A 24,422-nucleotide genomic window follows, 5' to 3' on the forward strand; every position below is an offset into this window, starting at 1 on the left:
AAAAAATTGTGCAGCCGTGGCAGCCATGTGACTACCGAATATTTCTATCAACCCCTAGACAACCCGAAGTAATTAGCCACGTCTGTTCTCTCTGTAAACCTGGGGTGAGCAGTTAATCTATGCTCTTACTTGTGAGGACTTATGACTGTAATTTCTTGTGTTGGCTTTTCTCCTTTCAAGGTTCATGTACACTTACACATAACAAGAGTTGTCCCCCAAGCCCTTCTCTACTCACCCTGCTGGCCTTGAAAATTACCTCAGCTTTCCAAGAGTTGGGGTCATAGATGCAAGCCACCATGCCAGCCTAGCTGTCCTCTTCCTTTTTTTTTTTTTTTTTTTTTTTAAAGATTTTATTTATTTATTATATGTAAGTACACTATAGCTGTCTTCAGACACTCCAGAAGAGGGCGCCAGATCTCATTGCGGATGGTTGTGAGCCACCATGTGGTTGCTGGGATTTGAACTCTGGACCTTCGGAAGAGCAGTCGGGTGCTCTTACCCACTGAGCCATCTCACCAGCCCCCGTCCTCTTCCTTACTAATATACTTTCTTTTAATTTGTTTTTTGAGACAGGGTCTCAGTCTAATTCAGACTGGCCTAGAACTTACTGTATAGCCTAAGTTGGCCTTAAACCTTAAACTCTTGGCAATCTTCCTGCCTCACCTTTTTTTTTGAGATAGGTTCTCATGTGTCTCATGTTGACCTGAATGTATGCTTTTCCTGCTTCTCTTCCAAGTACTAGGATTATAAGCACACTCTACCACATTGGGTTTATATGATATCCTCCTCATCTAGGACTTCATCCATGTTAGACTTTCTGCCAGTTAAGCCACATTCCCAGCACTCCTCCTGTCTCAACCTTGTATGTATGTGTACGAGTACGTGAGTGCACATGCACCTGCGTTTGTGTGTCGTCTCTACATGTTTATCTTCTTCAATCCCTCTTTACCTTTTCTTTCTTGGCCTGGATCAGCTCTATGATGTGTGAGTAGCCGAGCTAGCCAGTAAGCTCCAGGATCCACCTGTCTCCTCTTTCCCAACATTAAGGTTATAGAATGCTCTACCAAGCCTGGCTGCTTAGTAGGTGCAGGGAATATAAATTCCAGTCCTCACACTCAGGCTTAACTGACAGCCACTTTCCTGCCCTTCTTGCCTCAGCCTCCTAAGTGACAGGATTACAGGGGGGAGTCCCCGTATTTGGCTTAGTGTCTTCATTTGATAGATACTAAGAATGAGGTGAACTATAAATATTTGGTTTATGTTTCTGGGTGAACATACTACTGTGAGTGTGTGTGTGTGTGTGTGTGTGTGTGTGTGTGCGCGAGCATACAGGTGGAGATCAGAGTTCAAAGCCAGGTATCTTCACTTTCCACCTTTTCTTTTTTGAAACAGGTCTCTCAGTGAACCTGGAGCTCACTGCTTTGACTAAACTAACTGGCCAGTGAGCCACAGGGATCCAACTGCGTTCATCTCCCCTGCTCTGGGATTAAAGACTCACACCACTATGCCTGCCTATTTAACACGGGTGCTGGGGATCAAATTCAGAGCCTCATGTTTTTTTGGCAAGCACTTTACCAGCTGAGCCACCTTGCCAGCCCCTTCTTTCATTTCTTTGAAGTATGTATGTATGTACGAGTAGAATTTCTGGGACATATGGAAGTTCATATTTATGTGTCTGTATATGGGTGAATGTGCATGTGGAGGCCATAGGTCAACACTGAGTGTCTTCCTCAGTCACTCCCTACCTTATTTTTTGAGACAGGTTCTTGAACCGAGTCTGAAGCTCACTAATTTGGCTTCTCTGGCAGGCCACTGAGCTCTTGGGATCTCTGTCTCCCAAGTGCTGGGGTTATAGACGCGCCCCATTGTGCCCATCTTCTTATGTGGGCCCTGGCTATCTGAACTCCACTCTGTCGCTCTAAAGCTGTAACTACTTTATGGACTGAGCCATTCCCCTGGCCCCTAATTTTTCTGTATTCTCCAGTGATCGCATGATTTTCAACTTATTTCTCAAATGATTGATCATGTTGAATACCTTTTCATATGCTTGTTGGTTATTAATTTGAATATCTTTAAAAAAGATTTTTGATTATTCTTCTGTGTGTGCACATGGGAATGCACGTGCATCCCTCCCATTTTGTGTGTGGAGGTCAGAGGATACTTTAGGAGTGGGTGCTCTCCTTCAGTGTGGGTTCCAGAGATTGGATTCAGGCTGTCGTGCTTTGCAGCAAATGCTTCTATTCACTGAGTCATCTCACCAGCCCGATAATTTATGTCCTTTTATGGAAGTGTTTTGTTTGTTTGTTTACCATGCTTGGCTGTTTAGAATGTTTTTTGTTTTTTGTTTTTTGTTTTTTAAGATAAGGAGGCACTGAATTGTTGAATTTGGGGTCTAAGCAGTGGTGCTTGAGTAGCTCATTTAAAGGATTTCATATCTGAGGATAACAATATTTTCACCATATTTTATCTTCTATTTTTTTTCTTCCTAGCATTTCCCCCACTGATTTTTTTTCTTTTTTAGTTATGACTTAGGTCTGGGAATGGTAGACCTGTAATAATAGCATTTTGGAGGCTTTATAAATTTGATGCTAGCTTGGGCTAGACCCTTTCTCAAAATACTGCAAATAAAACATTGTGTTTAGGTGTGTGGCCTAGTCTGCAAGTAATATTCTCCTTATGGTGCAAACTGCTAGTCGGTGGCAGTGATCAGAAAGTACCAGGGGACTGAAGTTTCTTTTAGGAGATGTACTATATTGTTGCATACACAACATGTATATTCCTTATTGTGTTGTCTTTGTGGTTTAGTGTTAAAATAGAAAATAAGAAAAATCTTATTCTAATAGACTTTCAAAAATATATAAAAATTCTTTCAGAATGATACACTGCAAATTTCAACTTTATAATTTTTCAGTAGCATAAAATTCATCTTCAGAAATTTGTCTAAGTCAAATCTAATGTCAATATAGTCTCAAAATTGTACCTGTATAAAGCCTGAAGTATATGGTAATATGATGGCAAGAGAGCCAAAACTGTAAAAAGCACAAGAGAAATTGTTTTCTTTTTCTGACAGAATAATCCTCCCCTGAAGTCCCGGAGCTTCTCGCTTGCATCTAGTGGTAATTCTCCCATATCCCAGCGGAGACCAAGTCAGAATGCCATGTCTTTTTTTAATGTTGGACATTCCAAACTGCAATCAGTCAACAAAAGAGCCCATTTGCATCCAGACCATCTGGTGGAGGTCAGAGAAGTAAGTATGACTGGAAGGCCAGGTACTCAGGGCAGCAGTGTGCCTGGTTCTCTGTTTTGTGTTTTGAGGGCCCTTCAGGGCTTCCCACATTCAGCTAGGATACGTGATAAAGACGTAAGATTGATAGATATTCTAAATTCTTCATGTCTTACAATTATGTGTGGAGATACTGTCATTTTCCCAGAATCTATATATTTTTTAGTTTTCTTTTCAAAAATCTGTGTCTGGCTTTTCATTCTCAAATAAAACTACTGGTTCCTTCATTATAAAATTAATGACGAAGGAGTCATTAGTCTGGGCATGGTAGACTGTGCCTGTAATCTCATAGCACTTGGAATGCCAAGGAAAGCGACTCGCCAGTATGAGCTGCTGCTGAAGTTGGTCTTAATGTGCTGTGTATTCAGATACTGAGTTCTGTGCCCCAAATCCAAGCTGCAGTCTGGACATGGACGTTGTATTAACCAGTGTGCTCTAAAGAATGTTCGCCAATAATGTCTTGATTGGTCAGTCAAAGGCTAGAGCCTATACCTGGGCAAAGAGGATACGAAGGAGGGACAGGTGATCAAGTGAGGGGGCTCAGAGAGAGCACAAGTGGAGAGGAGGAGGAGGAAGAAAGGAGAGGAAGAAGAAGGTTGCCTAGGTGGGACAAATTGTCAAGTAACAGGGCATTTATTTGGTATTAACAGCCTATTCAGGATAGAATAGATCAGAATCTACACAGCATAGTTTTACCAGCTTGTTAATAAAATCTAGTGTCTGGGGGCTGGAGAGATGGCTCAGCAGTTAAGAGCACTGACTGCTCTTCTAGAGGTCCTGAGTTCAATTCCCGGCAACCACATGGTGGCTCACAGCCATCTGTAATGGGATCTGATGCCCTCTTCGGGTGGGTCTGAAGACAGCTGCAGTGTACTCAAAAAAAAAAAAAAAAAAAAAAAAAAAGACATACTTAAAATTAAAAAAAAAAAAAAAATCTAGTGTCTGTGTCATCGCTCAGGAGCTAGGAGTCCAGTAAAGGAAGAGACCTTGGTAGCTGGCTTTAGGAATGTAATCCAATGGTTTTAGCAAGGCAGAGGGAATAGGGGAGAAGAACAAGGCCTGCTAGAGCCACATGGTCAAGTGGGCTAGTGTCCCTTCATTGGTGAAAATTCTTTGTTGCAGAGTCTTGCCAAATAGCCCAGGTTGGCCTTGAAGTCAGTCATTCAGTAGCCTTGTTGACCTTGAACTTGAGGCAGTCCTCATGCCCTAACGTCCTAAGTGCATATGCTGCCAGACCAACCTACTTTGTTACTCCATCAATTCCCTTTTTTCCTTTTTAAGTTTGTGAGTACATGCATCTGTAGAAATGTGTGTCACGTGTTTGTGGGTCCCTTCAGAGCCAGACTGTCAGAGTCCCTGGAGCAGGACTTACAGGTGACTGTGAGCCACTTGACTGGATACTGGGCATTGAACTCATGTCCTCTAGAAAACCAGTGTGTGATTGTAGCCACTAATCCATCTCCATGTTTTCATAAGATTTTTAAAAAAAATGTATGGTATGAATGGTTTGCCTACATGTGTAAGTATACCACATGCGTGCCTGCTGCTACACAAGAGGAGATTGAATCTCCTGGAACTGGAGTTGTGGATGGATCTGAGCCACCACAGGAATGCTGGGAGCCAAATGCAGGTCCTCTGCCAGGGCAAAAAGTGCCCTTAACTGCCACTGTGTGTGTGTGTTTTTTTTACATGTGTGGGTGCCCCTAGAGGTCAGGAAATGTCTGATTTACCTGTAGGTAGTTAGGAGTTGCCTATTATGGGTCTGGGAACCAAACTAGGGTCCTTTGGAAGATTAGCAAGGCTTTTAACCACCTAGCCATCTCTCCACCCGCCATGTCCTCATTGTTATTACTATTACCACCATCATCATTTTGAGATAGAGTCTTGCAATATCTACCTGGGTGATTTCTAAACTTCAGTCTTCTTGCCCTGACCTCCAAGTGCTGCTGTTGCAGGCATGCTGTACTCTTGTCTTGCAGTGAGTGGTAGAGAATGAACCTAGAATCCCTTGTATGGTTGATAAGCACCCTACCACTGAGCTACATCTCCAGCCCTTTTTTAGTTCTAAGAATCTTTTGGTAGGATTGTTAGGATTTTCTAAGTATAGAAACATATCATGAGCAAAAGGAACAGTTTGATTTCCTGTGCTTTATTTCTTTGGCTCTAATTTCAACAATTACATTAAATAAAAGTGGTAATGAGAGTGGACACACTTTCCTTGCTTTTTTTGTTTTTTTTTTTAAAGATTTATTTATTTATTATATGTAAGTACACTGTAGCTGTCTTCAGACACTCCAGAAGAGGGAGTCAGATCTCCTTACGGATGGTTGTGAGCCACCATGTGGTTGCTGGGATTTGAACTCCGGACCTTCGGAAGAGCAGTCGGGTGCTCTTACCCACTGAGCCATCTCACCAGCCCACTTTCCTTGTTCTTGATGTCAGCAGAAATACTTCAGATTTTTTCCTCATTTAATAGGATGTTGGTCATGACTTTGTTATATGTAGTTTTTATCATGTTGAGATATGATCGTATACCTAACTTAACAGGGCACTTTATCATAAAGGATGAATGCTTTAGGTTTTCTTTTTGCATCTGTGTTGTTTAGAGCCTGTAGTCACCACCACCCATCTCACAGTCCTTAGGGTGAACACAGGGCTTATTTAGGCTAAGCAAATGCTCTACCACTGAGCTCCTGTGTCCCAGCTCTGTCTTCTCCTTTTGTGGTATGTTCTTACCACATGGGGTAACAGGCATCCGAGGGTGGAGATGTCCCCTCCCTCTTTTTTTAATGGGATCCTTTCAGGACTGTTGCTTTTAATTCTTTCTTAGACGTCTGGCTAAGCACTGGGCATAGTAGTGCATGCCTTGAATCCTAGCACTCTTGGAGCAGAAGCAGGCAGATCTCTGTAAATTCAAGGCCAGCCTGGTCTATATAGTGAGTTGCTAGGTGGTCAGCACTATACAGTGAGACTATGTCTCAAAATAAACAAAAGAAGTCTGGTTAAATATAGCAGTGAATTCTTATGTCCTAGGCTTTCTTTGTTGAAAGCTTTTATTTACTTTTTACTCTTCTCTGTCTGTGCATGAGCTTGTGTGTTCTCTGTGTGGTTAAGAGCACTGGCTGCTCTTGCAGAGGACTTGGGTTCATTCTCCAGCACCCACATGGTGGCACACAACTGTTTGTTTGCAGTTCCACTCCCAAGGGATTTGATGCCCTTTTTACTGCATGAATGTGTTGGACACATAGATTAGCAGGTGCACACACACCTACACATAAATAAGAATTTAAAAAATTAAATTTTTGAGCTGGGCAGTGATGGTGCATACCTTTGATCCCAGCACTTGGGAGGCAGAGGCAGGTGTATCTCTGAGTTCAAGGCCAACGTGGTCTACATAGTGAGTTCCAGGACAGTCCAGATTACAGAAAGAGACCTGGGGTGGCAAGTAGGCAGAAGTAGTGGTGGTGGATAAGGCTCCTAATCAAAGAATGTCTTAATTAAAATATTTTTTTTTCTGAAAAGTTTTTATTGTAGCGCTTGCTCTAAAACCAGACTAACAATAGCAAGAACAAGAAGTCTCCTGTTTAGGAAGTTAGGTGAGGGATGAGGCAGGGGACTATAATGCTTTCACAGTTGCTCACAACAAGCCCAACTAAAGTATTAGAGGAAATGATGGAGGGCCCAGACTGTGGAATTACAAACTCAGTACTGCTGTTGACAGTGTTCTGAATGATCTTTCTGTGACTTGGATAAAGTAATACTGTTGAGCTGGGCAGTGGTAGCGCATGCCTTGAGTGGTCCCACCACTTGAGAGGCAGAGGCAGGTGGATTCCTGAGTTCCAGGCCAGCCTGGTCTACAGAGTGAGTTTACAGCCAGGGCTACACAGAGAAACCCTGTCTTGAAACCCTCCCCACCCCCACCCCCTACCCCCAAGTAATACACTTAGCAAAAAGTGTAAGCATTTTGAGCTTTATTGCTTCCAGAGAAAAATTACAGCTGTCAAAGGTCACAGCCTTCAGTTGGTGAGCACCATTAAATGCCCTTTAATCGAAAATAGCCTAGCCAGGGCTGGAGTGGTGAAGACCACTGGCTGCTCCTACAGAGGACCTGGGTTCAATCTCCAGCACCCACATGTGGCACACTCCTGTCTGTAGCTCCAGTCCCAAGGGATTTGATGCACTCTTCTGGCCTCTGGGAGCACTACATGCATATGGTACACATATATGTGTGCAGACAAAAAGACCCAAACACACAAGATAATAAAATAATTTTTTAAAGCAAGAAAATAGCCTAGCAAACTTAGATAAATTTCCAAGCCCAATACACCCTGGCAATGCCTCAGAGAATGAATACTGTTATTCACATGTGTCATTCATGCTGTGAGTGAGACCCACAGGACTGCTATTTCCTCAGATGATGTCTCATGCGGAAGGACAACAACGAGACCTAATTAGACGGATTGAATGCCTTCCTGCTTCTGGCCTTCTCAGTTCCTTGGACCAGGACCTCTTGATGCTCAAAGCTACTTCCATGGCAACTATGAACTGCTTAAACGACTGCTTTCACATTCTGCAGCTGCAGCATGCCTCACACCAGAAGGGTGCACTGCCCTCAGGTGAGTCAGTCACAGGTTAGGGAGGCCTCCACTGGCCTGAGGAAACGGGAAGGGCTGCACTTGGGTCCTTGGGTCGCTCTCATGCTGGGAAAATAGGTTTTGAAAAGAAGGGAGGGAAGGAAAAAAATCAGTTGAATCTCTTGGTTTTTAGTTGAGACACTAGTGTGATTCACACACTTCCTGATTGTGTCCTTTCTTGAAAGAGTAATTTTAGTTCCAATGTTTAATATTATGGAATATGCCTTTAGAGACCTCAAATTCAACAAGTCAGAAGATAAATGTCCAGCTCAGTTTCTGTTAAAATGCATGGCATCACTCTCTTATTGTCTTCAGGTACTGAGGGCAGAGTTATTGCAATCGTGTGCCGACCTTCAGCTCTGTCCGCTGCTCACTTATTCCCTAGTATTACATTGTATTATATCATATTAGATCATATCCTGTTATGTGTTTTTACTAAATTTCAGGACTTTTTCAGGTTACATTCTTACGCTAAGTAGTATTTTACTGGTTGTATTATATACTTAAGTGAGTGCTTTGGTTTACCCCCCTAATTTAAACATTATATGAGTTACCCTGATATAAGAAATGTGGGCTAATTTCAGTTAATGATTTTGCTAAGAAAATGAAACAGTTTCTTTCTAGTCAATACTATTTAATCTTTAAAAGTCTATCAGGCAGCACTAGTGCTGGATACTAGATTAAATGGTATGTATCATGTAAAACATTTGTGAAACTTTAGTGTGGCTTAAACTAATACAGTCTTATTTTTTGATGTTTTCTTCATGACTCAGAAAAGATGTATGAGTAAATTAAATTCTTCCATGACATGAAAAATGAAATCTCTATTCAGAAGAATGTTTAACTCCATGAAGTCATATTTTCATCTCATTAATTCATGCATAAGGTATCACTAATTAGTCTGGGCTGACTGTAACCTCACTCCACATCCCGGGCTAGCCTCAGCTACTCCTACCCCAGCTTCCTAAGTTCTAGAATGACAAGTGTGTATTACTGTGCCTGGACCATAGGGCCTGAGTAGATGTTATCTAAAGACTCGGTTGTCTGTGTGTTGATTTGGAGGGGCTTGTTGTCAGATCATTGGTTTGATAAAGTCTCATTATAGTTTCTAGTTAGCTCAGTAGACTTCTAAAATGGGTCTTTTAATTAATAGTCATGTGTCTTTTAGTTTTAGAAAAAAATCTGGATAGTGATAGCAAAATTTAAGTTAGAGGGAGTGTGTCTTCATTTCTGTACAGCCTTACAATAGGCCCGACAGTCCTTCAGTCTCAATGCCCCCACCTGCTTAGTGCCGACTGCCATTACAAAAGGCAGACATTACTAGCCTGGTGGGTAGTTTGGCGTTTATTTCTCTTCTGCAGTCTGACGTTTGACTTAGTGCATGTCCTCCTGTTGTCTTCCTGTTAGTAGTCTGAGTATTCCTTATTCTTGTAGTCCATAACCTAGCTTCTGTGAAACCCAGATCAGCCTCTGAAATCAAATGGAACATTTCCATTATTGATTAGGCATAGAATCTACTTTGTTAGACTAGTTGAGGGTAACAAGAGACCATTGACTCATTAACTGAGAAGATGACAGGTCTCTAAATGTGACTACTGACTTTCACTAGGTCAGCTCTATTTATTCAGTAGAAAAGAATTTCAGTTTAAAAGTTATATTAGGCTGTTTATGATTTAAATAGAGGATATATACTGTGGTATTTCAGTTAGAGCTAGTGAGTTATTTTGATTGGTTAGGAAAATTGTAACCCCTAATTTAAACAAACTATGCTGTTTTACCATCTCAGGTTCCTGGAGTGGCTCCCCTCTAAAGTCTAATTATATACATTTTGATTATTAGAGGGACATAATTGATACCAACGGCTAATTGAATGGGAGCTGCTTTCATGATTCACAGACTCGTCTAAGAAGCAAGATCAGCCCTATTCAGGGTTGATTTCTTTTCATAGTGTCTCATTTCAAGTTGCAAGTTGCCTGTTGTGAAATACCCAATCATAGTGCTCATGCTAATGAGGTTGAGCAGCTGTCTCCTTTCAGTGCAGGTTGAACTGTCTTAGTCTTGGAGAGTCAAAACAAAATTGTTTAATAAATCCAAATCTGCTCACCTACCCAGATTATGAGCAAGCCTTCGCAAAATATTTCTCTTACTTCATCAGGGACAACAATTGAATGGTTGGAACCAAAGATTCCTTTATCAAACCACTATAAAAATGGAGCTGAGCAGCCCTTTGCAACGGAGCCGAGCAAGCCTATGGCAGCCCCGGAAGCACAGTGTGTTGCAGAGTCTGGAGTATTAGCCAGGGTAAGGTAATATGAAAACTTGATTTTAATGGAATAAATGAGGACTCCTTAGGAAGGGAGCTGTGTTGTTTTGTTGTTAAGGCAATTGTATCAACAGAGGTGTTGTGTTATCACTCTAGTGAGAGTAATCAGCATGCTTGCAGCTTCTAAATGTTGTCCTACTTAGTGAACTTGAACATGGATTTTCCAGATAGAATAATGTCCCTGTTTTAGTTTGGGTTTTCTTCTGCCTAATACACATATTTGTTTTGTTTGTTTGGTTTGGTTAATTAATCATTGTTATTACATTTATAATCTTAGAGTTGTATTGAGACTGCAGGCATTGCTCACTAAGATAGGGTTACAGATGTTACTCTGTAGCATTAATAAAGCTGTGCTCATTCTGTCTCCAGAAGCTATAGTGCTGGATTCTGCTGTAGCTGTACTGTTGTTATAAATTGCATTGTTTTTCATCTTGTTTGCTTTGCCTTCTGTGTTCATGTCTGCTATTTTTATGGCTACCATAATTACATAGGTAGTTGAAGCTATTTTCTATCTTGTGTTCTGACCTATATAATTAATGTTTGAAAGTCAAAATAAGATGCTGAATTAATGTCCCTGTTGTTAAATATCTGGTTTAACTTTCTTCTTATTATAAAAATACTATTGTTAATTATTATTTCCCTCCTGTGATTTTTGATTATTTTTTACATTATACCGCCAATATAATTACTTAGTCAAGAATAATGAAGGCTTTATAGTTATTTATATACTAGTAAGTCCTTTCTTTAAAGATAAGACACTAGGACTTTCAAACCTGGCAAAATCTTTGACTTTATGAAAGAGCCCTAGAGCCAGGAACATGAAATGTCCAGAAAGGTTCAGGGAAGCAGGCTAAATAAGGAAATCATACACACACATATGCACACTAGTAATTACCAGGCTGTCTGGAATTAGAGGAAAGGCACAAATGAGACGTTAATGCTTTCACTGAAGAAGGTGGACTCTGCTTGTAGCCACAGCTTCTGTACACTAATGCAAGCAGGTGGTGGCATGAAACATCTTTCCTTAATTGATAGGACTTACACTCCTGTGATCTGGCCCTTCAGAGATAGACAAGGAGTATAGAGTGATGTTGAAGAGGGATGCTTTGGAGACAAAGCTTTTAAATGGCTCTGAACAGAGGCAGGGTTTGAGAAGTAGATGGCATAAGTGGATTCAGAATGACAGAGAAACCTGGGTGGGTCTATAAAGTTGAGTAGTGTGTGTTTACTGCCTGATGATTTTGAACTCAGAATTTTCCATTTAATAATGTGAACCAAAGGTTGGGCATAGTAATGTGCACCTTTGACCCCAACACTTGGTAGGTAGAGGCATGTGGAACTCTATGAGTTCAAGGCCAGCCTGGTCTACAGACTGAGGTCTGGGCTAACCATGGTTATAATATGAGACCTTGTCTCAAAAAAACAAACAAACCAAAAACCAAAACAAACAAAACACCTAAAAATGATGCAAACCAATAATGATGCCACTTTGAGCTTCAGTGAGTGTCCTCACTAATAAAGTCGTGCTGCTTGAGCCTTGTGAAACTGTGAAAGATACAGCTGATTTAGCAGAGTGTCTAGCTTACAGGAACCAATCACAGGGTTGTTACAGGCTATAGTCATGTATTCGGGATGAAGTGGTACTTTCTGCAGCATTGCTTCATAGCATACAGTGTGATCCATGCTTCCAAAGAACTCAGGCAGAACAAGAACATAGACTTCATATGCAGGACAGTAGGGCCGTGTGCCTGGGAGAGGGATGTGTGGAAGACTGGTATATGACGTGGCTTGGAATTAAAATGTTATAGAAGACTGTGGAAGTAGAAATAAAGGCAAATGAATCGGCAGCATGCATTTCAAATGACAAAAGCCAGTCATTTCAAATGACTATGACAGATTGGAAGCTTTTGAGCCAGAATAACAAAATAAAATTGTGTTGCTAATCACAAAGCAAGGAAAATCAGAAAGTGCCTTCTGAGCTGGTTCTGGGCATGTTGGATATTACAGGGAAGGGATGTGACAGTGCTTCTGAGGAGCACTTCAGATGATAGGCATAGCTCTGGAGAGGGCCAGATGAGAGACGTGATGCATTCAGACCATATACTGCAGGTCAGGCAACCCAGCATGCTATCCCAGCATGCTATTCCACAGAAGAATGCAAAGCATGGCGGGAGTAAAATAAAACCTTCGTAAGGAATGGGACACGGGATCTGGGAGGAGACTGCTGTATTTCCAAATCCTTCTAATGTGACCAGATCACCTAGGGCAGACAGAAAATATGCAGACAGTTGTTGCTGTAAAGGCTGTTGGACTCTGCTCAAGCACTCTAGAATAGACCTTTGTGCATTCTGTTCACTGTGATATAGTAGAAAATAGTGTGCTGTCAGCTAAGGGAGAAAGTGCACCTCCATCAAACTGGAATAAAGAAAGACATTGTTCCTGGGCTGGCAGGATGGCTTAGTGGATAAGGGCACTTGCTGAAGAGCCTCATGGCCCAAGTTCTTCCCACAGAGTCCAAACGTTAGAAGTAGAGAACCCGCTTTCCTCTTCCCTCCACGTGTGCCATGCACATACACATACATTTAAGCACATACACACGCACATTCATTCTATGGCTTCTTATTGCCCCTGAGGCTGACATCAAGACAAAAAGAGAAGCAAGCCTTGATCTGGTAGAATGGTGGGGTTTTTTCCCTGTGCCCTGGGCCATCTTCCCATGGCTCGAGCTCCTGGACACTCAGTCTTGGCCATCGTCACTGTTAGCCATCTGTGTTTGTAGGGATTTCATATTTGAGCATGGGTTTTGAAGTTTAGTAGTGCATTTTTAGTTTAAGCTTTTAAAAAAATAATAATGATTAATATTTGTTTAAAAAATAAAAAGAGCACCGGGCTAGGTGTGACAGCACACACTTTTAGTCTGTGCAACACAAACCTCAGGGCTGTCCTGTGCTGCCTCTGACAGGCCAGAGAAAAAGAGAACTTTCTGAATTCTTCACCCCAAGGTTTAGAGTTAGCATTTAGCTGTTAAAATTTCTTTTCCCAGGTGTGGTGGTGCTTGCCTTTGGTCCCAGCACTTGGGAGGCAGAGGCAGAGAGGCAGATCTCTTAGTTCCATGCCAGTCTGGTCTACATTACAAGTTTCTGTCTCAACAAAAAAATTTTTTTTTTAAAAAAGACTTATTTATTATTATATGTAAGTACATTGTAGCTGTCTTCACACACCCCAGAAGAGGGCATCAGATCTCATTACTGATGGTTGTGAGCCACCATGTGGTTGCTGGGATTTGAACTCTGGACCTTTGGAAGAGCAGTCAGTGCTCTTAACTGCTAAGCTATCTCTCCAGCCCTCAAAAAAATTTTTTTAAAATATTTTGTTTTCCTATTCCAATATATTATTTGATTTTTGTTTGTTGTTTTAAAGCAATGAAAACTGGGCCAGCAAGATAGTTCAGTGGTTAAGGCCCTGGCTGCCAAGCTTGACAACTTGAGTTCAGTCCATGGAACACATATGGAAGACGGCGAGAACTGATACCCTAATGTCTTCCCACTTCCATATGTAGACTATGTGCCCACACATATACACACATGCACATGTACAACGTACACATACATACAAAGTAAGTAAATGGACAGTAATAGTTTAATACTAAAAACTGTTACTCTAGAGTTGTTCTTCATGGTTGTTTTTCTTTAATACTACCTCCAGCAGATGGAGTTTAGATCGGGAAGTAACTGGGCTTTGCTGTTCTCATCTCTGCTTGCTGGTTGGTGCTGAGATTGAGCATACCAAGGGCTCAGAGAGCTGAGCAGGTGCCCCCTCCAGTGACACTCAGCTAAAGCTGGGTTTGCATTATTCATCTGTAGTCTGTAAGCTCCAGCCTAGATTTCATGGTACCTTTCACAGTGCTGGAGGACATTATTTAATCCTCCATCATCTAACCATGAAAGGCTTTCTCTGAGGAGTCATGTGATTAGTCACCTCATACAGTGGTGTGATTTGGTGTTCATGTGTAGAAAAGGCTGTCTCTACCCCCTTGCTTTAAGAGTGAATGTTCAAGCAGACTGTGTGCAGCTGATGTAGGCTCCAGAGCAGCAGCAGCTTCCTGACAGGTAGATCCTTCACTGAAAGACGGACAGAAGAAGGGTTTGACATCTCTCTTCAAGGTCATAAAAACCAGAAGTCTCTCTGGTGTCACATACAAAATGTGTCTGTGCACTCTTAACGTAGGAAATAAAGAAGACCATAAATGATTTGTCATAATGTGAGTTTACAGAATTCCCTAAAAGAAGAAAACAGGGGCTGGAGAGATGGCTCAGTGGTTAAGAGCACTGGCTGCTCTTCCAGAGGTCCTGAGTTCAATTCCCAGCCACCACATGGTGGCTCACAACCATCTGTAATGGGATCCGATGCCTTCTTCTGGTTTGTTTGAAGACAGTGACAGTGTACTCACATACATACTCACTTAAAAAAAAAAATAACAACAACAACAACAATAAAACACAAGGAGAAAGATAAAGCAAAATGATGCTTAGAACCCTGGCCAGAGAGCATGGCTTGCTACATGAGCCTCTTGCCCTGAGTTTGGTACTTTGAACCTAGGGAAGAAGAGAACAGAATCCAGAAAGCTGTCTTCTGACCTGCACCTGTGAGGGCGCATACATGTGTGAACACACACACACACACGTAATAATTAAAGAATAGTGGCTAGAAGCCCATTACCTTATAACTTGATTGTTGTTTTACAGGATTGGACTTTAAGGTTCTTTAGGAGAGTGTGTATGCACAGGTGCTTGCCCCCCATCCCCATGTGTGTGTGTGTGTGTGTGTGTGTGTGTGTTGTGTATAGGCTTTGGTTTTAGTCTAGCTACACAGAACAAAAACAGATGAGTATCTTATTTGATAGAATTTTTACTTGTGGTAGGGGAAATAAAAATGTCACCAACAAAATCCTCATAGCTTGAGCTGGAGAGATGGCTCAGTGGTTAAGAGCACTGGCTGCTCTTTCAGAGGTCCTGAGTTCAATTCCCAGCAACCACATGGTGGCTCACAACCATCTGTAATGGGATCTGATGCCCTCTTCTGGAGTGTCTGAAGACAGCTACAATGTATTCATATACATAAAATCTTTTTTTAAAAATCCTCATAGCTATTCAAGCATGATGGCTTATATCTATATGTCCATCTCTGTGGGGTTGAGTTAGAGGAAGCAGTACTCGGGGTTTAAGACTAGCCCCGGCTACAGTGAGACATCTACACCACCCCTGCCTGGCTAAAAGAGAGTATCCTACATACAGCTCTCTGACAGAAAGATGTTAACAGTCTGTTCTGCATAAACATGCTGACTGCTGATCAAGTTGTATTGAACCTCGGTATATTTGTTGTTCAATGTAAGCTGGGCAGGTGTGATAGTCAGCCTTTAAACTCTGTACTTTAAACCTTTGTACTCTTGTGGAACTTTGTACCACAAGTTCAAAGTTAGCCTGGACTACAAAGTGAGTTTCCAGGCCAGCCTAGGTATGTGCAAAATAAGACCCTGGCAAAATAAATAAATAAATAAAAGCCAGGGGCATTAAGGACTTGGCTCCTTCAGCCAGTTCTGTTGTGCAAGTGTGAGCGTCTGAGTTTGGGTTTCCCAGTGGCCGTGTGAAATCCAGGGGCAGTGGCGTCTTTAACTGCAGCGTGGGGAGCAGGGGTAGGGAGACAGAGACAGGCAGATACCTGGAGCGCACTGACTAGCTAGCCTAGATGAATCTGTGAACTCCGCTCATTGAGAGAGCTAGTCTAAAAAATAAATGAAAGGCAATACAGGAAGAGCTCTGAGATCGCCTGTGGCCTTCACGTGTGTGCACACAGTCAGAGCCACAGTAGGTGCTCACTGTACGATTATGTAGGAAGCAGATGCAAGAGGATCAGGAGTTCAGAGACAGTAAGTTCAAGACCAGCCTGGGCCATTTCAAAACACTTCCAAACAAACAAAAGTTACCAAGTATTAATAGGCATGTAGCCTGGGCTGTAGAGTGGAGCTCTCCTCCATCATCTCAAAAATCCAAAGACCATAAACCCTAGTAATCAACATGCAATTGTGTGAGCAGTCATTAGGAACTGGTGATATGGAAGTACACATTTTCAGTTTCTAGGTGTTATTGATTACAATACAGAATGCTTTTGGTGGCACTGTGACTGCCTGAGAAGGTAGTGTTTTTACGCGTATCTAGGGTCTCTCTTCAATCACAGATCTTCTCAGGCATGACTGAATAGCAGAATACAGTTCACAGTGGATAGACTTGACGTGGTGTGCATTCACCTTTAAATTTTACTTTATGGCTTTAGCTTAAACAAGCACACATATTTCATCCTTAGATCCCTTGAATTTTGGGTTGGAGAAATGGCATAGCGGTTAAGAGGGCATCCTGCTCTTAAAGAGGACCTGAGTGTGGGTCTCCGGTTGGGTGGTCACAACCCCAGATTCAGGGAATCGATGGACTCAGGCCTTTCCTGGCACCTGCACACTCACATTCACATCAACAGACACACTGCCTGCCTCCCTCCCTCCCTCCCTCTTTTTCTCTTTCTCTTTCTCTTTCTCTTTCTCTTTCTCTTTCTCTTTCTCTTTCTCTTTCTCTTTCTCTTTCACACACACACGCACACACACACAAATTTTTTTTTCAATTAATAAAAAGCAAAACCTGAATTTATCAAGACTTGGTGGCTTACGCCTGTACTCCCAAGACTTGGGAGGCTGAGTTCAAGGCCAAGAGCTTGCCTTATATGGTGAGAGACTTTGTCTCAAAACAAACAAAAAACACTTAATATTGTAGATGTGGTGATTCCCAGGTATGGGTCAAAGATAAATTTATTCAGGGGACATTTCTGGCTCTTTTTGAAAAATATTGTTCCTGAAAAATAAGTATATTTTAGCTGGGCATGCCACCATACTCCTCTGGTCTCAGTACCTAGAAAGCTAGACAGGAGAACTGGCACAAGTTTGAGGTCTGGTTACATGGTGAAGGCAGGGTTAACCAGGGTTACACAGAAAGATGATGTCTCAAGCCAAACAAAGAGTAAACAGAAACACATGTTACATATGTCACAGGACTACTCATCTCGGAGTTATGGTCTCCCCAAAGGGAATTTATTTCTTGGCTTAATGATGGGATTTGTATTTCAGCAGGGTTTTGCCTACCCTCTGACTGTTTAGACTTAGTATAAATGTCTCCAAGGCTGACTTGTTTTTCTCAGTAGGCGTTAATGAGTACCTTTAATAGTGGACTCTGCTTTCTCCCACATCAAGGAACCTGAAGACATCAATGCAGATGATGAGGTAGAGGACACCTGTGACAACAAGGAGGATGACCTGGGGGCCGTGGAGGAGCAGCGCAGTGTCATCCTGCACCTTCTGTCACAGCTCAAGCTGGGCATGGACTTAACCAGAGTAAGTGACAGGTCAGCAGCCTGGGAGGCCAGGGCTCTGTACCTCAAGCCTCAGACTGACAGGAGACAGCCCCGTGTGGAGCTTCATGGCTGCCATCCTTGCACAGGTGAAACCAAGGCAGGAAGATGGCCAGCCTGGGCTACTTAGGAGACATCTGTCATAAATAACCCGAGATTTGGGTTCCATGGAAAGCTGTAAATGAAAGTTTGTTTTCCACACGTGCCTGTCAGGGCACTTTAAACAGAAAGCCTTTCGTCTTTAGACTTGACTCTACATCACTGAAAAGTCAAAACTGCTCTTTGTTCGTTTGTTTGTCTGGGGGGTGTTGTGCTTGGTTGGCTTTAGTTTTGTAACTTAGACTTGCACGCTTGATAGGAGCCTTTTCTTTTGAACCTGTGTGTCTATATGTGTGTGGTGCTGCAGGCAAGAGTCAGTTCTTTCCTTCCAGCATACTTTCCAGAGGTCAAACTCGGGTGGCCAGGCTTGCAGTGCAACACCGCAGGACACACTGTCAAGAGAGCTGCTGACTAAAGTTTTCATGACCAGTGAAGAGGTCCTTACCTACAGCTTTTTGTTTTGTTTGATTAAGACAGCCCTGTATCTCAGTTTGCTCCTCTGTTGCTGTGATAAAACAATGACCAAAACTAACTTGGAGAAGAAAGAGTTTATTTCCGATTACAGCTCATAGTCCGTCATGAAGAAAAGTCGAGACAGAAACCTACAGACGGGAACTGGAGCACAGGACGTGGAGGAGTGCTGCTTACTGCTTATTCCTTGTGGCTAGGTTAGCCTGCCTTCTTATACCATCCAGGACCACCTGCCCAGGGGTGGTACCTCCCACAACGGTCTAGGCCCTCCTAAATCAATCACTAATCAAGAAAATCCCCTATAGACTTGCCTACAGGCCAATCAAATAGAGGCATTTTCTCCATTGGGGTTCTTTCTTCCCAAATGATCCTGGCTTATGTTCAGTTTATAAAAATGAACTAGTACATACTGGCTGGCTCACATTTGAAGGAATACTGCCTCATGCTCACAAGTGCCTTGATTGTAGGTGTGTGTGCTGCCATGCTCAGCTTCGAACAATTTATCTTTTTTGTTTTGTTTTGTTTTTGTTTTTCGAGACAGGGTTTCTCTGTATAGCTCTGGCTGTCCTGGAACTCACTTTGTACACCAGGCTGGCCTCGAACTCAGAAATCCGCCTGCCTCTGCCTCCCAAGTGCTGGGATTAAAGGCGTGTGCCACCACGCCTGGCACAATTTATCTTTAAAGAGACAAGGGGGTGTGGGCTGGAGTGAAGGCCCCAGCAGTAAAGAGTGGGCACCACTCTTGCACATGACTTCCGTTTGGTTCCCAGAACCCTCGTTAGGCAGCTTAAACCCATCTTTAATTCAGGGGACTTGAAACCCTGTTCTGGCTTCCACTGGGCTTCCACTCGCCTGTACAAATATAGACATAGAGTTAAAAAAAAATAAAATTAAATCTTTAAATAAAAAAGGAGAAAAAAAAAACATGTGTTATCTAGTAGTTTGGTAGTTTACTATGTGTTGATATATTCATGTACCCTGGAATCCTGAGAACCTTAGGAAGAGGGTCAGACACAACCCTGGAGCAGTCCATGCTGCTCTGGAACTCACATCAGTCCTTCTGTCTGTTTTTTCGTATTGAATTTGTATTTAATCTTAACCATTCAGGCAGAGCCTCACCTCCTTTTAAACATGCTAGGGCTTCTTCCTGCTTTAGTTGTTTTTTTTTTTTTTTTTTTTAATTTTGTTTTGGTTTGCATTTCTGTTTCCAATACCTGTCTAGTCTGAGATGCTCTTGGATGGTAGAGATCATTACTTTGCAAATATGTATGTGGATTAATCCCCCTTCTTAATTGCTTTGTATTGATGTTTTAGGTGGTGCTTCCTACATTTATCCTGGAGAAGCGTTCCTTACTGGAGATGTATGCAGATTTCATGTCGCATCCAGACCTGTTCATAGGCATCACCAATGGAGCCACGCCAGAGGACCGAATGATTCGATTTGTTGAGTACTACCTTACCTCATTTCATGAAGGCAGAAAGGGAGCCATTGCTAAGAAGCCGTATAACCCTATCATTGGAGAAACTTTCCACTGCTCCTGGAGGATGCCTAAGAGCGAAGTGGCATCTGGTGTGAGCGGCAGCTCCTCTACCCCAGCCATCACTAATCATGCTCCTCTGCTGGAGGAGGCTCCGACCCAGGGTGTCTCAGACTGCTACACTGTCAGATTCGTTGCTGAGCAGGTTTCCCATCATCCTCCAGTCTCAGGATTTTATGCAGAATGTGCAGAAAGGAAGATGTGTGTAAATGCACATGTCTGGACTAAAAGCAAGTTCTTAGGCATGTCAATAGGTGTGACAATGGTTGGAGAAGGTGAGTAGAAAATGTTCTCCAGTTTTTATATGAGATTAGCTAAGCTTGGAAAGGCTCTATAGGTATTACCTATAGGGTTTTTAAGGTTCATTTGTATGTATGATGCAGGATAGCCTGAGCTACACAGAGAAAAAAACAGAAAACAAAACATAATAATAATAATAAATAATAATAATAGTAAAGGTGGAAGCTGGGTATGGTAGACACTTTTTAATGCCAACACTTAGAGGCAGTGGCAAGCAGATCTATATGATTTCAAGGTCAGCCATGTTACAGGACGATGCTACATGTTGACCTCAGGCCTCCTGATCCATACACACAAACACACATAAATATATGCATGCCCCTCCTACCCCACACACAATTGAAATGGGATCTATGATCAATTAATTCTGTCTGCTTTTCTTATGTTCTTCAACATTAGAGAGAAATTAGTTTAATTGCTAACTGACAGGAGGTGGTGGCACATGTCCTTAATCCCAGTGCTTAGGAGGCAGAGGCAGCTGGTTTCTGAGTTCAAGGCCAGCGTGATATATAGAGCAATTTCTAGAACTGCCGGGGCTACACAGAGAAACCCTGGCTTGGGAAAACAAAACAAAAAAAACCCTGAGATTTTAGGATTCTGAGTCTTCTCACTATATTTATTCAAATCTGGTTAAAATGAGGTCTCTTTGTAACCCTGGCTGACCTGCCACTCACTGTGTAGATGAGGTTGGCCTTAGCCTCACAAAGATCCATCTGCCTCTGCCTCCCATGTGCCAGGATGAAAAGCGTGCACCACCACACCCAGTTCTATTTGTCTTTAATTATTCTAACATTTTAAATATCTTAACTTGTAAGAGTAAGTTTTATAAGCCCATTGCTGGAGAGGTCAGGATAAGTGGATCCATAGGGCTTGTTGCCAGCCGCCTTCACTAGGCTAGTAAGAGACCCTGTCTCCAAAATAAAAGCTGAATGATACCTGAGGAACAACACCCAGTTGTCTTCTGGCCTTCATGTTTATACAGACACACATATAGACATGCTCATACCAATAAATGGAATATAATAAATAAAACTTTAGGGCAGTAATATAGCTTGTGTGTGCTTAGTGTGTCTTAGTTATCTTGTACAGATCAGTTATTCACTAGTATAATCCCTTTTTCCCTCTCTTTAATGTAACATCAGTTAATATAGAAACCCCAAATATAAATATATTTGCTTGAAAATGACCACCTGGCTCTCTAACACCTCTTGTGTCAGAATTTGGCAGACAAAATTTAGGATGATCATAGTTGATTAAAAAGATGACATTTTGTTTTTCTTTCAAATATGTAAACTAGAATGCAGAACACTTTCTTGTCGTCCCATCTGAGTGACAGCCAAGCTGTGCCCAGGCCTTAGCATGGTGCTGCACAGCAGGCTACCACCTCAGCCCCAGGGCTCAGGAGCCCCAGAGGAGCAGGAAGGTCACAGTGAAAGTAGCTCCGATTCAGTGTGATCAGGAATTGCTCTCAAATGAAGTCACGCTATCAAAAGATTAATGAATATAAAGTCATAATGCTTAGTGCTAGACAGGAAAAGGAGATTTTTAAATTGTGTCTTTGAAGAGCTGTAACCACCCTCCTGCCTTCACACTCAGGTGTCCTTTGTCTGTTGGAGCACGGAGAGGAGTACACGTTTTCCCTGCCTTGTGCGTATGCCCGCTCCATTCTCACTGTCCCGTGGGTAGAACTAGGGGGCAAAGTCAGCGTCAACTGTGCAAAGACGGGATACTCAGCCAGCATCACCTTTCATACTAAGCCGTTTTATGGTGGCAAACTGCACCGGTAAGAAAGCTTTAGTGATGTCTGCCTCTTGTTCTGCTCTTTGATAGTATAACTCTTTGACTCTTTTTCTGTTTTGTCTTACCTATCTCAAAAACAAAACCAATAACCAAAATAGACTTGAGGGATCGAGTTTTGGTGTGTGGTGACTGCTCACCTAGAATGTTTGAGACCCTGGGTCCAGTCTCTAGAACCATGAGCAAGCAGTCAATCAATTATGTGTCATATCTCTGTGCTCTAGAGAAAGAAGAGGGCAGAATGGACCTGCTGTTGGAAGCCAGCTGTGGTGTACACACACATCTCTAATCTCAGCATGAGGGAGGCTGAACTAGGAGGATCATTGCGTTCCAGGCCTGTCTGGAGACCAGAATACTCCGGAGAATTCTTTTAGGAAAAAAAAAAATCATACATAAAACAAGTTAAACTAATAAAGGAGGAAAATACTATGATTTCCAAAACTAATTAGGTCAATGGTATAACTGGAAATGAAATTCAGTTCTCGGCCGTGGTGGTGCATGCCTTTAATCCCAGCACTCGGAAGGCAGAGGCAGACAGACTTCTGAGTTCGAGGCCAGCCAGGTCTACAGAGTGAGTTCCAGGACAGCCAGGGCTATACAGAGAAACTCTGTCTTGAACCCTCTAGCCCACCTCCCCAAAAAAGAAAAGAAATTCAGTTCTGGTTGGCTTATCAAATATAAAAAAAATGTGGTGCTTAATATGCTTCTCATTCTGGTAAAGAAAGCATGTCCTTTTTTCCAGAAGAAGAGGAACAAAGTACTGGGACTTAGTACTGAATTCTAGAAGCATTTGCATAGGTTCTTGCTCCCAGCCCTGAGGAACACAGTGGGGAGATGGTGTCTGGTGCAGTATAAAACTGAGATATTTCTTTTTTTTTTTTTTTTTTTTTTTGGTTTTTCGAGACAGGGTTTCTCTGTATAGCCCTGGCTGTCCTGGAACTCACTTTGTAGACCAGGCTGGCCTCGAACTCAGAAATCCGCCTGCCTCTGCCTCCCGAGTGCTGGGATTAAAGGCGTGCGCCACCACACCCAGCTCTGAGATATTTCTTAATACACCATGCATGCAACCCAAAGGCAAAGCTTTAACTTTGAGTAAAAGCTCTGTTACTTGTATTGATTTGCTAGGTCCACAGACTTGTTGGTATCCCAAATAGCTAAACCCAATTTTAGTTTATCTCAAAGTGTCGCTTCTTATTTTACAACTAGACACTTCTCACTGTCAAGTTTCTATAAGTGAGAGCAGCTCCTTTATCAGTTACCAGTCATTCAGTGTAATATTTAGCTTTGAATGTCTTGAGTTCGGCATATTCTATATTTTGTGCCATTTATTTTTGAGACATGGTCTGGTATAGCCCAGGGTGGCCTACAGTTCTCTGTGGCTAAGGATGACCCTGAATTCCTAAGCCTTTTGCCTCTTCCTAAGCACTGATATCACACATATGCGCCGCCACACTCTGCGTGGTGCAGTCCTGAGAACCGAACCCAAGGCTTTCTACATACAGGGCATTGAGGTACATTCCTCAGCCCCACTGTATATCTATTGATACTGTGAGTTAGGCCAAGAAATCTTTTCTTTTGCCTTCAAAATAAATCTTGTATTTGAAATGAAGCCACTGTGTTCTGAAAGCCTGCCTGAATTGTGGAGATATAGACCTTGCTGTTATTTTTACCGCTTGAATCAGGGTCTCTGGCATTCATGCCAGGCCTGTCCTGAGCTCAGGCTCCTAACTGAAATGCTGAGGTTAGAAGTACACTACCATGTCTGCTGAATGTTGATCAGTGTCAGTATCTGCATGATACTGTTCAGTTTTTAAAAGTATTTATATTTTATGTGCATTGGTGTTTTGCCTGCATATATGTCTGTGTGAAGGTGTCAGTTACAGATGGTTGTGAGCCACTGTGTTGGTGCTGGAAATGGAACCCAGTTCCTCTGGAAGAGCAGCCAGTGTGCTTAACTGTTAAGCCAGCTCTCTAGTTCCTATGCAAACACTTTTGAGTTTTTATAGATGTATTTGTTTTAAGTTGGGATAACTGTTTTATGTAGGATAGTTAACTATTTGGAATGTTTTTATCTCTAGACTTATGTGTATGTTTTACCTCCATGTATGAATGTGCACCACATGTGTGCCTGGTTTCCAAGAGGAATGAATGCATCAAGTTCTCTGGAACTGGAATTACAGGTGGTTATGAGTCCTCATGTGTGTGCTGAACCCAGGTCTTCTGGAAAAACTGCACGAGCTCTTACTTCTTAAGGCTCACAACCATCTTTAACATCTTTAACAAGATCTGACACTCTCTTCTGGAGTGTCTGTAGACAACTACAGTGAACTTACGTAGAATAAGTAAATCTTTAAAAATAAATAAATAAATAAATAAGGAAGGAAGGTTACTCATCAAAAGAGTGGTTAATTTCAGGGTCTCTGTAACCTTCACAGGCACAGAGAGATAATCCATGGAAAGCAAGAACACAGCATAGCACAGCTTACTAGCCAGCATTGGGTCAAACTTTGGGAGGCCGGCCCCAGTCA

General features: G+C 42.2%; 1 protein-coding gene across 3 annotated transcripts in view; it reads left to right on the forward strand.

Moving 5' to 3' along the window:
• The window catches only part of Osbpl11 (oxysterol binding protein like 11), a 74,832-nt gene that overhangs the window by 36,779 nt on the left and 13,631 nt on the right, over window positions 1–24,422 (forward strand). For all 3 annotated transcript variants that reach the window (XM_021184876.2, XM_029470390.2, XM_021184875.3), the window contains exons 5-10: window positions 3,071–3,247; window positions 7,698–7,899; window positions 10,073–10,218; window positions 17,532–17,672; window positions 19,574–20,072; window positions 21,694–21,880. In XM_021184876.2, coding sequence (XP_021040535.1) covers window positions 3,071–3,247; window positions 7,698–7,899; window positions 10,073–10,218; window positions 17,532–17,672; window positions 19,574–20,072; window positions 21,694–21,880 — 1,352 coding nt within the window. The remainder of the gene's footprint in view (window positions 1–3,070; window positions 3,248–7,697; window positions 7,900–10,072; window positions 10,219–17,531; window positions 17,673–19,573; window positions 20,073–21,693; window positions 21,881–24,422) is intronic.

Source organism: Mus caroli, unplaced genomic scaffold, assembly GCF_978045245.1.
Source record: "Mus caroli unplaced genomic scaffold, Mus_caroli_1 scaffold_17, whole genome shotgun sequence".
Lineage (NCBI taxonomy): Eukaryota > Metazoa > Chordata > Mammalia > Rodentia > Muridae > Mus > Mus caroli.